Genomic DNA, 18,184 nt, shown 5'->3' on the forward strand with positions numbered 1-18,184 from the left:
GGCTTCTTCAATTGAGCACGGGTGGCAACGGCAGCAGGGCCCAGTAACCCCCCCGCGCCCTCCTCTCCCGGCCTTACCTGGCGCCACTCCCCTCCACTGCAGAGCTCTGATTCGGAGCTGGAGCTCCGTGGAATATGGGCGGAGCGGAGCGGGCCAATCCGAAATTTTTGGATCGGCCCGCGGGGCAGAGCGGGGGGTCCATGCACACCCCTACTAAAAACAAGCAGTTAGTCATTACTCTAGCTCCCAGGGCCGAGTATAAAATTTTAACCCATTTCAAAAATTCTGTAAACGCTCTATGATCAGGATGTAAAATTCTACAAGCATCAGTAAAACCATATCCCATCATATAAGCCTGGAGTGCCAGTCTCACAGCTGTTTGGGTCTTAGGAGGAGGAGTACTCCTATCCAGCAAAGGATCTAAAACCTCATTAAAATCCCCACCCGCTATCAAATAATCATAAGCAATGTCAACCAATTTACTAAAACAATCATGAAACATAACCGAAGAATCATTATTAGGCCTGTATAAATTAAACATAGCAGTCAGTTTTTCCATATGCATCCCAACCAGGATCAAAGAATGACCCTCGGTATCAAGAATCGCCCACTGAACAAATCTGGAAAATCGCTTATGAATTAAAACCGTAACAACTTTACATCATGTTGAGTTATCTGTTATATAAACCTCTCTGACCCAGTCTTTTCTCAACATATATTTATTTGCAGTCATTGAATGAGTTTCTTGTAAAAAAAAAAGAGAAAAAAGTCAACATTAATTTTTTTAAAAGTAAAAAAGGAAGGAAGATCCTTAGATTTAATTTCGGTGGCAACAAGAAATTATTCTACAGGGTCTGAACTTTGAAGCCTCTTCGTTTGGCCTTCCACTGACTGTCAGGCGCAGAATTCCCATTTGTCTCCTGGTGATCCATTCTTCCCCTCACACTGGGACTACTTTTGGATTGTGCAGCAAACCCTTCCCTCCTTTAAGGGCCATTCCTTCAAGCTGCCTGGCTTCCACCAGCGGATTTGGGAATACAGTGGATTGGATCACCCTGAACATAAACCTGCAATGGAAAGGCCAATAAGATGTGTTGGCATGGATGAAATATGCTTGGGGCAAGTGGCCTTTTGTGGAATAGTACTATTGTGAATGAGGACAGAATAGGCTCTCACTACCCAAGAGGCCATAAAGCTCTTTGTCTCCCTCCCCACCGAGAAACTGGAGTTAGATCACAACTCAAAACTACTTAGTCCCAACAATGCTAGTACCATATCATGCTGAAACCAATTAAAAACTGATGTCCAGATAATGGTTTGGGGATTATGGATGGTCAAGAATTTATTTATATTCTTCTTACCACATCCTGACTGAAAATGTTCAGGATGTAACAAAATCCTGAGATCCTGGCTAGAGCGCGTTGGCGTAAGACATAGGAAAGCCAAAGGCCAAATCCCTGCAAGCTATAACGTTCTTTGAGTGGCCTTTGGCAAATCTCTCTCCCTCCCTCCCTTGTAAATAAGGTTTTTTGGAGGAAGGGTCCGATACAAACAGTGGTGTATTAGAACCAGGGATTGTGGAAATGTAGCCCCAGTATTTCTTAATTAGCAGGAACACTGTGACATCTGTCATTCACACCCTAAGGCCCGCATTGGTACGGGGTGGGGGGAATGTTCTGAAAATTGCATATTACCCCCTTTTGTGCCAATGGCAGCCACCATGATTGCATCAGGGGAAAGGGTACAATTTAATGAGTGGCTGTGGGCAGCTGCCAAGCACTTGCCAGGCCACGCTGAGCCTCAAAAAACATCTGTAGAGCACAGTGAGAGGGTGGACAGCCACGGGCGAGCGTCTGCCCAGGTGAGCAGCCATGGGCACGGGTGATTTCGCACATCCCTAGTCTGAATTAAGCTTCAATTGGTTTGCTCTTCTCCAGTCCATTACTAACATCAGATACCAACTAGGATCCTTGGATTTGGATGGAAAGCAGAGTTAGAGTTGGGTGTCCCCAGCATACTGGTGGCAGTGAACTCCAAAAATCCAAACAATCTCAGTGGTTAAAAAGCATGGGAGATGAAAATGAGTGGGGCCAGATACTAATTGCGACGGAGACAAACCCATGGTTGCCATGACGTCCTGAGCCACTTCCGACAAGGTGGCCTCAGCGTGTATGCTGAAGTCTCTCAGCACAAGAAGCTGTAGATCTTCCAGCACCAACCCCAAGACCCCCTCAGCTAGTTCACAAAGGGAGACTGATGAACAGTGGGGCAGGCAGTAGGCCAACAGAATCCCTATTTGGTCCGAAACACCCACTTTCCGACCTAGAAAGGGCAATAGAAACTTGACAGACCACTGAGACTCCACCTCCCTGCCCTAGTTGCACTAGTGGGAACCAAAGCTGGTGCACCATGAAGAGCAAGGCATAGGGTGGGTAGGGGACATCTAATATTTTGAGATTGGGAGAAAAAGATTTCCCTGTGTCCAGACTAGAATAGGCCTCTTCTTCCTGACACATAGCTTTCTATGCAGAGGGATTGATCCTGGTGTGTAAGAACCTTCAATCATGCGATTCCCCACCTGCAGCCTGAAGTGATATAGGACAGGCAAAGGTTAACCAGCTCCATCAAAGCTAGACTTAACATGAGGAAGGAAATCTTCTTGTTTGACTTTGACTGGGATAGCTCTTCCTTACCATGTTTCTGAGTCAAAAGGTCTTGGACATTGAGATGGTCTTTTTAAGTGAACACCTAATGTGAATGTAACAAGCAGGCATTTGAAAAGACATCTATTGCACAGGCACACTTAGCAGATGGCCAGAATTAGCTGTGGCTGCAGCTCCCTCATGAGTTTATATGTAATGGCAAACTCAGGTTTGCTGTTTCATCATATGTGAAATGTTGCTTGCGCCATAGCATAGGGGGTCCCACAAACATGAATTTCTATCTACCCCAAAATGTTTGGTTCCAGAGAAGGAAAATACCTTGGAAGAAGAGCCACGATAACTGTGATGAAGCAGCTCAGATACACCACTGGATTAGACATCTGTCTCTCCATAATCCAGTACTGGTTGGCTGGTGGATTGCAGAGGATGCAGGTAGCTCCAAAAGTCCCATTAATAACGAAGAACAAAAGGACGCTACCAGCTAAAACAACCCAGTGTATCCAGTTCTGAAATAAATTAAAAACCAGAAGAACAAACAGAATGAAATCGAATTCGCTTCTATTCTGATGAACCGAAAAGCAGAGTTTTGGGCTCAGACAGACACACACAATTCCTAACCAGTATTGCTTCTCAACCCTCCTAAGAGCTGAGGACTTGCTTAAAAGCTCAATGTTCACCTGCGGTCCTGCACCACTACTTTCGCCGCTTGTGCTACTGGGAGGAGCCAAGCAGGAGGGAATGGGTTGAGTGCACCAGCACACAGCTTGCGATGCTGGGAAATCCTGGCTCACCATTGTGTAGGCACATGGCCTGTGAGGTGATAAATGGTGGCTCAGCCCTGTTTAAGAATAATTTGTGAATTCAGCTGTAGAATAATAAGCAATTCACTCACCAAAGTTTTACTCTCAATGACGAGGTGTAGCATGATGATAAAGAACATGGAAGTGTTCATTACATTACCAAAAGAGTAGATGTCAATCTCAGAGTTAAGGAAGGTCTGCAAAGGAACAATGATTGAAACTGTTATTCATGTACTCCGTGCCTATCTTTCCAACCAAGTCCATAAAGGAGGCTGCTGTAAGAACACAAAGCCCTGTAAGGCTACTGGTTGGTTTTTCATATACAAAAAACAAATATGATTATTCTTGTGAATATGGAGGAAGTTTAAACATACAAATAAAGAGGGGGAAATGGCTTCACCTTGTTTTTAAAAGAAAGGTAAAAGAACAGAGACAGTGGCAAGAGGGGGGAACTCCTAATACTTACAAAGTAAGGGATAAAAAAGCAAACAAAGCTTTGATAAAAAGCATCTGCTATGTTGCCTGCAAAGGCTGATCTCACGTACGGCTGAAAAGGAAACACAGGAGAAAAAAATACATCTTAGCTTTGGCCATTACGGATTCTAGTAATTTTGAGTTATCTGCATGTTCAAAGGCCTGAACCTCCCCCTGGTGAGCTGTCAAGAGGGGTACTTGGCAGCCATGGACAGCATCACCATCTAAGACTCAGGGCTTCTCTACATTTATTTATTTATTTATTTATTTATTTATTACATTTCTATACCGCCCAATAGCCGGAGCTCTCTGGGCAGTTCACAAACATTAAATAATGAACTACATGTGCTTCTTAGTAGTCTTTCTGGGATTACAATGGGCACAATACACATGCCTTCCCCATTCCCCCACCTTTTTTGGCTGTTTCCTTTGTGGGGAGTTCCATATATTCCAATTATACAGCCAGCAGATGGTGCTGCAGCATTGCAGCAATATAGCTCTATCCTGGAAATACACGAGCCCTTTGATGTTGGTGAGTATTCGTTATTTCGTTTTCAAGGAGCTAAATCATGGCGGAATAATTCTATAAAATGGATGACAGCGTCATGAAAAGGACCCGCAAACTTAGGGAGTTATTGATCTTGATTGTGCTCCATAAGCTCCATGTGAAGGAGCCTCAGTTCTCAGTCTTCAGTGGGAATCTCAGGCCTTAGCTAGATGGGGCTTTATCCCGGGGTGAACCCCGGGATCATCCCTGTGCGTCCATATGACGCACAGGGGATCTCGGGATCAGGGAGCGATCTTCCCTCCCTTCCCTCCACTTTGGGCCTGGTTTTTCTGCGGTCTTGGGCTGAGCATGTTGCCCATTGCCGCAGGTTGACCCATCTCCGTGTGATTCCTCGCACGGGGTGCAGCACTCCTCAGGAGCGCTGCACCCATCAGGAGTAGGGTGCGGGGATTTGGGAGATGAAAGTGTTTTTTTAAAAAAACACTTAGCTTTCAGTGCTGGAGCACTTGTGTCGCTTTAAAAAAAATGGCAGGTGCAACGCCTGTCCTCCTGAGGTCGTCGTGCCTCACATGTAAACAGACGAGGGATCTCGCGATAATCACATTGCGGGATCTTCCCTCCTCTGTCATGGATTAAAAGGTAGGTCTAGCTAAGGCCTGTGTCAGTTGATCTCCTCTATGCCAAACTGCATCATGAGATATTGAAATGAGAGGATGCAAACCAAGTTATCATACCAAGATTCATTGGTACTTAAATGCAAGTTTTAAGCTGCAAAACAGGAATCAGAAAGAGATATCTTCATTTTGAAGGAACCAATCGAACCGTGGTACTCATAATCAAGAACATCTTGTGAAATTTACTTACGGACACTATGCTGGGAGTTACTAACAGATTCTGTGATCTACGTTGCATTCACACCTCTAAAACAGATCTGCTGTGCCACTTTAGACAAATAATTTCACTTCAGATTTACTTATTTGCCTAGTCTGAAGGCTCTCCTTTAGATTTTCAGGCTGACTTTTACAGCATTTCTTTCTAGCACACAGTCTAGAATGAGGGCCACATTTTGCTGAAGATTCCCTCAACATGGTACAGAAAATAGCAGTCAATGTGGCAGCCAGTGAGAACATCAAATGATGCACCAAATTACTGTCTCATATATAATCTCTCCTACCCTCCTAAGGCCACCAACATTTGTACACTGGCAACTTAGCAAAGATTGATGCCTTTCATCTATCCATCCCAATCAGATTATTGAATAATAGGGAATGCATTTAATGCATCTAATAACAGGGAATACATATTCAAATTCAATTTCAAGTGGCAAGGACTGTGTCACCAAGAGCACAGGAGTCACTTCAATAACTTTCAAGCACTTGTGCCAACCTAAGAAATACCTCATTTCTTTGTCCAGCTGTGTAAAGTTCTGGCCTCCGTAAAAGCATTTCAGCTGAGACATCTTTGTCTAACACCCCATAAATGATGGGGGGTACTGATGTGTACAGGAGGTTGAAGAAAATCAAATTCCAGTAATCAGTCATGGAGCTTCCCGAAAATCCGCAGAAGAACTGATACCAGAATAGGAGCCCTACATATGCCTGTTATGATGAGACAGAGAAATTCCAGGTGAGTATTTGTGTAGGAAGTCAAATGATTCTACAGGAGTGTAGCATGTTAATGTTTCAAATCTAACTGTGCCAAGCCCATAGCCCCAAAGCACTGGAAATAATTTTGAGCAGTAAAGATTTCTAATATTTCTCAGCACTGAATTCCTACGGTTCTTTGGAGAAGCCATGACAGCCAAGTTTAATAACAGCTGAGAACAGAAGAGAAGAGCTAACCTTGTAATAGCCTATTAAAAACTCGATACACGGTAGCTCAAACTGCTGTAGCCTCCAGCTACATGTAAGAAGAATCTTATACTGCCCCTGCTTTCCTGGAATTTCATATTCAGGAGTCTTCAACCATTTTGGAACAAAGGACACATGTGACATTTTGAGAGAGTGTCATGGGTGCCCTCAAAAAATGGCGGCCACAGGGGATGTCTGTTTCACAAAATGGCTGCCATAATGGGCATTGATGGTCACAAAACACACATTTCCCAGAAGGAATATGGTGAGAAGAAAAGAAAAGGACCTTGCCCCAGAACCTAAGTACAAGGCCAAGGTAGGCTCTGAGCTCCAAAACAAGACAAAACCTATCTTTTCAACCTCAAATACAGAGCTGAAAGCATTTCTTTGATTTGCAGCAGGTGAGCATCCCTGTCAACATATAATAATCAATAACACAGTCTTAAGAAATAAAAGGGAAGTCAGGAGGGGCAGAGAGCCTGGAGGGTACCAAGTGAGGTAAACTGGCACCATGCTGGAGACCCAAGGCGACCAGAACGCAGTAATGCTCACCTCATTTCCATTGCCAGCGGTTAGAGACAATAAGCTCTCCCTGTGGTTAGAGCTATGAATAGGTATATTTTTGAGGAATTACTAAATGGGGAGTGGTCATTTCCATCCCAGGTTTGTAACATGCTGAAGCTCTTCCTGAGTTCTTACTGCTCAGAGAAGAAAGCCCAACAGTTCAAGGTCATCACCACAGCTGGCAAGACCAGCCTGTTTCAGGAACTACATAAAAAGATCCCTTTGATAATTTGTACATTTCAATACAGAGCCAACCTGTCACAATGCCTCATTAATGCTGAGAGATAGCTTTTTGGCCCAGTCCATGTTTAATAGATTTTAAATGCCTCGGGAGCACTGATCCTTAACCCAAGGCAGATGGGCAGACTCCATTTTTGCTACCGGAATCTGAATACAGAACCTATTAGTATCATCCTCATGTTTCTAAGCATTAAGGAACTGTTTTCCCACTCTGTCAAAAGTATTATGGCATCCTTGGGTGGCAACATACCAAATTCTTGTAGAAAAAGTAAAGGACCATATTAGCCAATCGGGTGTAGCACCAGTGGCCATGGACAAAGAGCAGCTTGCTGAGTTGTTTGAACTGAGAAATAGCAAAATCGCTTGCCAACACAGCCTGAAAGCAAACACAAAGGAAGTAAAATAGAGCAACCAAGAAGATAGCTAGAGAATGAAGGCTTCCATGGACTTTTGTAGACTAACAGATTGACTATCACTTGTCTCCCTGCCCCCTGCTACCCACTGATGCCAACTGCACGTGGGAGCATAAAACCCAAGAAGAGCCACATTGGAGCAAAGCATGGGGCAATCTAGTTCAGTGTTCTCTTCACAGTGCCCACCAGATGCTTACAGAAAGCACCCTCCTGCTCATGTTCAGCAACTAGCACATAGAGGCATAATGACCAATGCTGGAGGTAATATAAAGCAATCTTTTCAAGCTATCTTGTGGTAGTAAATCCCATAATCAAACTATTTCCTTTTAGCTATCCTGAATCTCCTACCATGCAGCTTCATGGGATGACCCCAGGTTCTAGTATTAGGAGAGGGAGCAAAACATCATTCTACCCACTTTCTTCCTATCGATTCTGCATAATTTTTTATATCTTGATCTTGTCTCCACATCGTCAGTCACAAAATAAAGCTCCACATAGGCTTCGTACCTGGCAATGAGCCAAGCTTTTCTTCTTTTTGACCTACCCTCTACCCCTCAACCTTCTTCTCAATCAGCTGTCCATCTTTGTTCTGCCCCAATCTCTCCTCTTTTACTTATATTTCCATCCTTTTTGTTAAACATCATTTATTAATTCTCTATTATTTAGTGCCCTATTCATTAACAGTTCATCCACTTCTGTCCTTCTGATTTAACGTCAAGATACATTTCAGTGGCCCTGTTCAGAAGACACCTTAAACCACAGCTTTAACCATGGTGCTTAAGCCAAAATGCCTTAAGCATTGTGGGTAAAGCCATGGTTTAAGGTGTCTTCTGAACAGGGCCACAGCCCCACAAATTAAGAAAATAGCTCAGATGAGTAGATAGCTGCTGAGCACTAAAGCAACCCCAGGAAATCCTCTTTAAGTGTCTTGGATATCTAGCCAAGCCTGCTTTAGTGAAGACACCCCATGAAGATACTCATGCTTGGGGACCCTCTGATTTCCAGGCATGTTCTCCTAACACATACTTTATTTCCTAGGAACCTAAAGCTATGGTAGAACCTGATATAGTATTGTACGAGGACATAGTTCTCAAGACCTTACATTTTTATACCATGGCATTTGTCTTTCCAGTAGATGACGTGTTATTGATGCAAGAGATGCAATTTCCAAAGTATTCAATATTCAGCTTTCAATGCCACTGACCATATATTATGTGACTTGCAAGCCTACCAGCAGATCTACTGGAAACACTGCTTTCATGTACGGATCCATCAAGCCATCCTACCTGCATGCCTTCTTGGCCAGAGATTCCAATTCCAACATCAGCAACTTGAATCATACTAACGTCGTTGGCACCGTCACCTTCCAAGAGAGGCAAAAGAACAGTCTTGCTATGGAATTGGCCTGGGGGACTATTGCTTTGTACACAGACTTTGTACACAGACTCAGAGAGTGGGGGTGGGAGCAGGATTGAGCAGAGAATGATGAGAGGAGGGAAGGGAAAATTCATCTCTTTTCCTGCCCATCCTTTCTCTGCTACCATTCGCTAACTCACAACGGTATTTTCCAAATAAGGGCTGAATCTAGGAATGTACGGGAAATTTGTGTTAGTTCATTTTTGGCTAGAATAACTCAATTTGCTCTCTGACTTGAATGCAGAACAAACACAATCTACGGCCAAAGCCTGTAAATTTCCGAGCTTGTGATGTGATTTGCACAACAAAAGAATGCATTCAGCAATGTGTACTTTGATAAAATGTATACAAAAATGGCATATATTTGAATCAATGGGAGAACTCCTGTACAGTTCAAAAAAGGCACACAATAGGTGCCTACTTTGGAAAAAGTGCACAAAAATATGCACGAAATTTGATGCAAAACCAAAAATCTTGCCACTTGATCTGGATACAAGTCAGAGTATCTGTTCTGACTTGTATCCATGGCCTCATCTACACCAAGCAGGGTATTGCACAATGAAAGTGGTATATAAAAGGCAGGAGCCACACAACTGCTTGATAGTGGTATTGAAGTGCACTGACAACCGTTGGGGCCCATGACACATACCATAAACCACTTTCACACCACTTTCATGGTGTTATATCCTGCTTGGTGTAGATGTGTCATGGGCCCCAACAGATGTCAGTGCACTTCAGTACCACTATAGAGTAGTAGTGTACCTCCTGCAGTGCACTTCAATACAGCTATAAAGCAGTAGTGTGGCTCCTGCCTTTTATATACCGCTTTCATACCACTTCCATAGTGCAATATCTTGCTTGGTGTAGATGAGGCCTATATCACGTGTCCTTAAGTCCACATGCCAAAAAGCTGCATGGGGGAGGGTCAGGTTGGGATGGGAAAGGATGAAGCACTCCGTCCTGTTCCTCCCCCGACTTCTCTGCTCAAAATCCCTCCCTCAGCTACTTTTGCTTCATATGTCAAAGAATAATGTGCTGTTGGTCCCTTCAGAGAGAGTTCAATTGAACTCAGAAATACTTATCTCTGAGCAAATGTACGCAGGATCAGACTGTAAGTCATTTTACTCATCTACCTAAAACATGCTTTCATAGCTGCATTATGCATTCCCCACCCCCCACCCCCCAGAAGGCAAAGTGTGCTGGAAGGATGAAATGGGACTGTCCGTCTGCCAGGTGCAAGGAGATGCCGTCTTCAAATGTGGAAAGTGTGACATAATCTTTATCCTGCTTGTGCCAAGTACAAGCCTGTGAGGGAGATTATGACTCCTCTGGTGAGGAACTGAGGGTGACTTCACATGTTATCTGGAAACGCAAATAAGCTTCTGCTTTTCACCCTTCTCCCAGTCATGTGTAACTGTGGGCTGGATATGCATGCAAACCCACCCCCTTCTTTGCATTTAAATTAGAGAGGATCTTGGGCAAAGAAAGCGTGATGAATTCACAATTCCTGCTGTGGTGATTCCATATCACATGTGAAGTTGCCTAAGATAGGCCATGTTTGGAAGTCACAATAAGCCACGGCTTCTCTTGACAGGAGCAAGCTACAGCGAGCATTGGGCCGGAAGGTAGAGTTCAGAAGGTTTTACTGTGGTCAACACTAACTTTGGTTAATTTCAAATAGGTTCACAGAATATGGGAAACTGTGGTTAACTAAGAGCAGAAATGTCTGAAGTCTTCCTTTCATTTGTAGGAGAAGAACAGAGGAGGGAGAACAGTGGCTTGTGCATGGCTGCGATTATTCCAAATAAGAATTCTGGAATTATCTTGATGTACATGAAGGTCCCGTGTTTACTTCAAGGGAAAGGGGGGCAATTATAGTCTTGAGTGGAAATCCCTAGCAGATGGTAGTGCCTGCTTTGAACATCAAAATGCTGGTATCTTACATGGACTGGAGCAATTTCTATCCATTAGTTATATTGCACCATCCATGCATGTGTTTTTGTTTTTTAGGGTAACATAAAGGTTTGGGGGTGGGAGGACAGGTTCTTGCCTCCAAATTGCATACAGTCTACACAGCACTCTCTCTCTCTCTCTCTCTCTCTCTCTCTCTCTCTCTCTCTCTCTCCCACCCCTTTTCTCTCTCTGATTCTACAGAGCAGCAAGGATTTTCATCAATCAAGTCCTGCTTGGGATCCCACATATTCTACCTTTAGCCTTCTGTCTGTTGGAGCATACTGGTTTATGTCAATACTTTTTAAAGGAAAAACTAAGGAGCATACTTCAAAGGAAACGCAAAGGTCACACAGCATACGTGCCACTCCGTTCGAAGAGAGAAGCAACTCACCGATGGCGAGTGTCATCACCTTCAGCTCCTTCCGTACCAGCTTCACTAGCTGGCCCTTTTGCAGTGGTGCCACTCTGCAGCAGATGACAGCCTGGACACTTTTGGTGAGCTGCAGGAACTTACTCTGCAGACTCAGATGCAAGGCAAACTCTAAGGTTGGCCCATCAATAACGAGTGCAGAGCTGAACTGGCGAACGGTGGTTTGGGACGCAGTGCTTTGCCTGTCCTTGGAAGGAGCATTTGTCCGGATGTCTTCTAAAATGCTCTCCAGCATCTTTCCACAGGCATCCTGGTTGGAAAAAGGAAGGTGGTGAGATGATGGTTTCGTCTTGGTTCTGTTTCTTGCAAGTGCACAGTAAAACATCGCTTTGAAGGCCACATCTAGATGAATGTTGCGGTCTGTCAGGTAAACATGTGTTGTGTGTCTTTAACAGAACGATGTGTCACTTTTAACTTTCAACAGAAAAATAATGCTCTACTAAGGCTGAGGAGGCTGTAAGGGGGAAAGCAAACATCAAGGAGGTCCGGTTTGAACATGACAATAAAATCACAATACTCCTCCTGCCCCTCCACTTTTGGTGTGGTTGTAAGAGGAGATCAGAAGCTTTTGCTTTCATTATTTATTAACCACCATTTAGCATCATTTCCAAACTTGGTAATTGAGCATTTAGCTCTTGAAAGCATTTTAAGAACATGTTAGTGTGTCAAGTTTTTACCCAAGGCAGGGAAACAAACACAATGAATTCGAAGCACTTCACTGCGTTCCTGGCTGATGCCAGGTTTCAAGTAAGAACTTCCCAGCTCACACTCGTAGGCCACAGCTAAACCTAAGGTTTATCCTGGGATCATCCAGGGTTCGCCCCTGCCTGAGCACTGGATCCCCTGTGTGTCACCTAGATGAACAGGTTTGAGCCCTGGACGATCCAGGGATAAACCTTAGGTCTAGCTATGGCCTTAGCCTCTATGTTACACTAGCTGCCACATTCATTAATCATTTTATTTATTTAATGTGCAAGTGTAAAATATTGATTTTACAAAGTTCATCCTACAAACAAATGCAGGGTTGTTGTTGGTGGTGGTGGGTTAAGCAAAGGAAACGCATCATCTGCCCCACAACTGAACAGCCCAATGTGGAGGCTTAGGTCAACAAGAAATGGGGCAGCAGCAGTGGGGTGTGATGTGGAGGATGACAGACATCCTCATGTACAAAATGAATTACATCGAAGCCACTGGAACTGGCCCAGTGTGGATATGTTTGTTCTTGGAGTTTCCTGGTACAAAGAGGACCATATCCTAGCTACGGCCAAGTCTATGACCTCGAGCCTTTCAATCATACTACAGCACACTTTTCTCTTAGTAAAATCCTGTTGTGAAAAAAGAAATGTTCCACGCACCAGACTATCAGCCACAAGGGTGAAGACATTATCAGCTGAGTCCATTAATTTACAGGAACAGGCAATATTGACGGCTGTCTCACGCTTATCACCTGTCAGCATCCAGATGCTAATCCCGGCTTTTCGGAGTGCCTCTATGCTTTCCGGGACACCATCTTGCAAGCGATCTTCAATTCCAGTGGCTCCTAGGACAACAAGCAGGTCAATGACGCCATACGAGAGCAGTAGGGATGCCCCCGCCCCAGTGTCATGGAAGATGATTCCCTTGTGTGAGCTCCCACCTGTAGTGTGAAGTGGTTCAGTCCAGATGCAAGTTTTACCATGTCTGTGAGAACTAGGCCTGTGTAGGTCCAATTGACTTGGATATGCAGCTCTGGATTTGCAGCTAGTTTTACTAGGCCACTTCGGGTGTCTCTTCATTAAGGAAAAAATCCTGCACCCTTAACAAAGGATTCATCTAATGGAATATACACATTGTCAATTTTGCAGGTAATATATATATATATATATATATATATATATATATATATATATCTCCTGCAAATGCCAAATCCCATTAGTTTGGAAAATCAGATTTTGCTGACATTGATTAGATTTGCATCTATATTTTTTAGTATTTAGTCAACAGTATTCTTCTTGACTCACCAAGTAACGTTAAATTGTTCTCAAGCCTCATTGCAGACTCAAGGAGCATCTGTTCCCTGTTTTCAATACTACTTTCTGCTAAATAATGGCCTTTCAGCCACTCTTGGTATTCCTCACTGCTCAACACCTGCAAAATCGGCAAAAATACACACCGGCCAAAATAATGCATATAGAAAACATTTAAAAATCACAAACGAGTTCCAGTCATTTAAGTCATCTATCCATTCTCAGATGATTGAATTAAAAATGCTGATATATAGATAGATATAGATAGATATTGGTCAGGGTTTATATTATTTGGTGTTTCTCTAAAATCAAAGGTGTTCCAGAACAACTGAATACAGGAAGGTCAACGTCTTATGTCCCCCCTGTCTCCAAGTGGAAGCCACCAAGAATAATAGGAAACAAGTGGGGACTCATAACAAAATGTTGCCATGTGTCCTCATATCAGCTCGTAACAGGAGGAAGAGCTAAAGTCAGCCTGGAAGAGGGGCTTTCTTGTGTTCAGAGGCGTTAAAGGAGGAGAAGCTTCAGAGCTACAAAGGACAGCCTTTCTGCTTTCCCTTCCTCCTGAATATCTTCCCATGTTGTTCTATTCAGGACTAAAGGGCTCCGCTTCAGCGCTACAAATGTGAAACACACTATTTAGCTAGAGTGGAGGTTTATGGAGAACAGGAAAGAGAAATATTTGTCTGAATTTACAGAATAAACTTCTGCATTCTTGTAGAGCTCTCCCAATACACAGAAATGACTCCCTTATTTTTGTGGTGCCCCATTCCACTCACAAACTGAGTTGGGTTTTAGAGATCCTGAAAATGATACTGCAAGGATTAGAAGTGGGATAGTTTATATAAAGCAACAGTAATGCGTGTTATCAAGGGATTCGTTATAGAACAATGCAGTGTGACATGATGAGGAATGTTCAGGCCATGTTATCCTCCAGTGCCACCTCTTGAAAGCCTAGAAGTAAAACAACAGGGCAACTTGCTGTTCTTGCTTAAAATTACTAGAAAATATCTCTTCAAAGTAACAGCCATGTTTCTGGTGTGAAAAAAATAGCTAAAAATCCTTCCTAAGAATTCTGCTTATGCACATGGGAGTCCTTATACATAGAGCACAATTTGTGCACAATTTGCTGATTCATCTCAGAGGAGGGGCCACCTCCATTTGACCATCCCTTTCTATATGCACAATTTGCCCTTTCTGTGAGGTGAATGGGAAAGGTGAGTGGCGAAGAAAAGTCGTGCTGTCAAAGGTGGAGGCTCTGAGTTTATCTTCAAACTCTACCCCAGGCGTCCAGCCATGGTTTGGGCACAGGTCACAACCATGCGTGCCTAGATATTCTGTGTCTGCTGTCTGGTGTTGTGGTGCTCACTTTTTACTAAACCAGAAATCTCATTGATCACATTGAGGTTCCCAGAACCTTATAGAGTTGGAGATAAGGAGCATACCAAGACTGAAAGAGTTCCAAGCTTTATTCCTAGAGATAGCAGGTGGGATGGGACGCCCCACTGTCATGGAGAAATTTGCCCATGGCAATGTCTCAGGACTATACACTAAATTTGGGGAAAGGGACCTGTCTAATACAAATAGTATCCAGCTCTTCTGAGCATGAAACATCATTGTGTTCTCAATTAACTATGATTCATTATTACCTTCATAGCTATACAGAGGGTGCGGAGTCCCTTTGTAGCATACTCATCTAAATGCATCTGCGTTCTTTCCTTTATTCTTTTCCTTTGCAGGTCTATTTTTTCAATACCTGGGTTTAAATAAATAAACAAATATATTCATAAAATACTAAAGGTGTGGATCACGCTTGAAAAAAGATTAAAATCTTGCAAAAAGGTTATGGGTTGGATCCAGAGATAAGCCAGCAAAAGAAATTCTGACAGGGGTGCTGTTCTGCAAACTGCACTGCAACATCTAGCAGAACATTTGCCCTGAGATGTCATGAAGGGAAAGCTGATACGGGGATAAAATTGACCAGGACCATTTCGTGCAACACCAGGAAGTTACCCCACAGACCTATACTTTGCAATGAGATTTAGGCAATGAGATTTGCGCTTAGTAAGAGATTGGAGATAGCAAGAGGATTCTTCTTTGCGCCCGTTCCCCAAGCCCTTGGTAGCCTCTCGGACTGGAGGCAGGGCCTGAGGAGGGGAGCGCACAGTTGGAGTCCAAACCTCTACAGGCCAGCTTAGGGCTGCAGGCCAGAACTTCCCCATCCTAGTTTTAACAGATATTGGAATCGATGTAGAAAAAGGCCATGTCTCTTATGAACTACATCAATAGCCAGATATGAATCAACTTTTAAAAATCTGACTTAGACAAAAGACTTTTGTAGTATCCCTTTGGAAAGTAAAAAAAGAGAAGAAGAAAAAAGGCTTGATCCATACCTGTTGGTTTGGTTGTTAGTAAATCCATAATAACAGAATCTGCCCCCTTTGTGTACACCACAATCTGGTTCAAAATTGGGTGCTTCACCACTACGGACATGCATTTCCGGGTAGAGTCAAAAGGCAAGATGCGTAACATCTGAAAACTTTGTATTCCCAGAGGACCCAGGTCTACCGTCACCTGCTCAGGATTCCTAGCCATCAAAATACATTGGTAAGCCTTGGCGGCATGGACTAGTGCCGCTTCATCAGGACTCTCCGCCTCATAAGACAGCTCAAGGGGGGTCAATGTTTCACTGGACGATTCAACTTGAGTTTTTTCAAGTGAACTTAAGCTTTCATTGGACAAGCTGGCGTCTGTATTCCTTGAGAAACTAAAGGGCTCCACTTCTTCATCCTGAGATACTACAGTGGTTGATGGGCCTTCAGAAGATGTAGAGGTGTCAATGGACAGAGGTGTTGGAAATGTCACATGAAGAACAGGCTTTGGTTGTTTCTTGAGGCTGTCAGACTGAGCACCTTCACCTGAGCTTGTAGTTTCAACAGGTAGAGGGCTAATTTTTCTTGAAAATAACTTTTGAAACATGCTTCTAACATCCACCATGGGCAAAACAACTGAAGACCACCGCCTCTGTAAAAGAATAATGATTTGTCAGTCATTATCCATCATTATGGCACAATCCGTTTACCACTGTAGACTGGGAAATAGGTCGTGTTTGGTTTGAGAACAAGCTAAATTAAAACAAATTACTGCTCTGTAGTAATTTTGGGACTGCCAACATTTTTTTGCCACCACTACAGAGAGGAAGAGTGAGGATTAAGCAAGTTTTGATAACTGCTCAGCAGATTTTCTTTGTGAACAATGCTCTAGTCTAATCTGTTAAAAAAAACCATTTATCTAAGACCCCAGTTTGGTTCTCGACACCCCAATTTAAATACATATACAGACACACACACGTGCGTGCGCACACACACACACACACGGGCAAATCAAATGCCATCATCACTGAATGCCAATGTCCAGACCTATTTTTTCTGATTCAGAGAACCAAATATTTATGTATTTATTTTAAATCATTTTGAGTTTAGAGCGAAACCACAATGCAGGTGTCCTGTGACGCAAAGCAGATTTTTCATATTATTTCTTAGAAATATTTCTAGACTGCCGTTCATCCTTATGGATACCAAGGTGGTGTACAGAAGATAGAAATATAATTGTACTAAATACAACATAATAAAACAAACAAACCATGGACATAAATAGATAATTACGAGGCAATTAAAAGATCAAAACAAGCTGAAACAAGTTCTCCTTTGACAGCTGACAAGGTCTGGCGTGGCCTATAAAATATGACCAAAAGGGGATGGAATGTACTTTTCTATGGGGGTGCTACCAGCTCATGGTATCTGTACAGCACCATGTACAGCACCTGTACAGCACCATGTACATTGATGGTGCTATATAAATAAAATAATAATAATAATAATAATAATAATAATAATAATAATAATAATAATAAATGGTGGGGTGGACTAGAGGGGGGCACCCCCAACCATCAGGACAAGACTTTAAATCCTGAGCATTACTGGGCTACCTGGATGTGGTTACTTGGCTAACTGCTGAGAGATCAAGGAGAGGAGAATCCACGGGACCACATTCCTTGTGTCTCTCTCCTCATACTGAAATGGACCAGATAATCCTTTTCATCCAGAAATGCCTTGAGTTGAGCTGCCTCCACCCTCTTGAGTACACTGTCCAAACAGAAGATACTAGCAACGGGGCAATACTATTTTCTGTGTCCAGGGAGAGTTTGTTCAGAGTGGCCGCACAAGCCCTTCCTCCCAGGTGGATAGGACCACTCCTTCTTGCTTGGAGCCAGAATGGGCAAGGCTCAAACCAACAGGTGGTTGGCCAAACCCTGTCAAGCATTTAATTTGCATCAAGTGGAAATGATCCCATAGGACAAGACCAGATAACGGCATCAGGTTCAGAGCAAATAGGGCCGATTGTATCCTCAAAGCAACTTGTAGGAGGCCTCAAATATTACGACCACATACCTGCAACGTTCTAGTTATGTTAATTTGTTTATCACCTTGAAACACAGTGCCATACAGCTGCCCAAGGAGGCAATCACTGTCACAGAATAGGGCCATGAATGTGCTCTTCTTGTGTTCAGTCAGTGCCTGGAAGCGTTGTGTGATCTTCACTCTGGCTCTGCTTGTTTCAGAGCCCACAGCTCCTTGGTCAACCAGGAGCTGACCAGGCTCCACAGTCCCAGAGGGTAGTCCTTCATACTCATGCTGTTACTTAAAAAGACTCCACTCCATTATTCTGCCTTAGACTTCTCCCCCATGTAAACCTGACTCTCAAAAAGAAATGGAAAGCTTCCACGTCAACATTTTGTCTAAGTTTTACTGGCTGTGCTTTAGGTAAGAACTCCATGTACCCTGCAGTTCCATCAGAATCGTGGTTT

The 18,184-nt window shown here is 43.3% G+C and overlaps 1 protein-coding gene across 1 annotated transcript in view; it reads right to left on the reverse strand.

Annotated features, from left to right (window-relative positions):
* Positions 1-940: 940 nt before the first annotated feature.
* Positions 941-18,184, reverse strand: part of LOC134404982 (phospholipid-transporting ATPase VD-like) — a 70,495-nt gene continuing 53,251 nt past the window's right edge. Inside the window, exons 13-25 of the mRNA XM_063136039.1 lie at positions 17,769-18,011; positions 15,711-16,341; positions 14,967-15,073; positions 13,312-13,438; positions 12,667-12,851; positions 11,273-11,561; positions 8,799-8,875; positions 7,350-7,475; positions 5,843-6,043; positions 3,930-4,010; positions 3,556-3,660; positions 2,982-3,169; positions 941-1,067 (exon numbers count right to left, since the gene is read on the reverse strand). Of these exons, the coding sequence (XP_062992109.1) occupies positions 941-1,067; positions 2,982-3,169; positions 3,556-3,660; positions 3,930-4,010; positions 5,843-6,043; positions 7,350-7,475; positions 8,799-8,875; positions 11,273-11,561; positions 12,667-12,851; positions 13,312-13,438; positions 14,967-15,073; positions 15,711-16,341; positions 17,769-18,011 (2,487 nt within the window). The remainder of the gene's footprint in view (positions 1,068-2,981; positions 3,170-3,555; positions 3,661-3,929; positions 4,011-5,842; positions 6,044-7,349; positions 7,476-8,798; positions 8,876-11,272; positions 11,562-12,666; positions 12,852-13,311; positions 13,439-14,966; positions 15,074-15,710; positions 16,342-17,768; positions 18,012-18,184) is intronic.

Source organism: Elgaria multicarinata, chromosome 10 (assembly GCF_023053635.1).
Source record: "Elgaria multicarinata webbii isolate HBS135686 ecotype San Diego chromosome 10, rElgMul1.1.pri, whole genome shotgun sequence".
Taxonomy (NCBI): domain Eukaryota; kingdom Metazoa; phylum Chordata; class Lepidosauria; order Squamata; family Anguidae; genus Elgaria; species Elgaria multicarinata.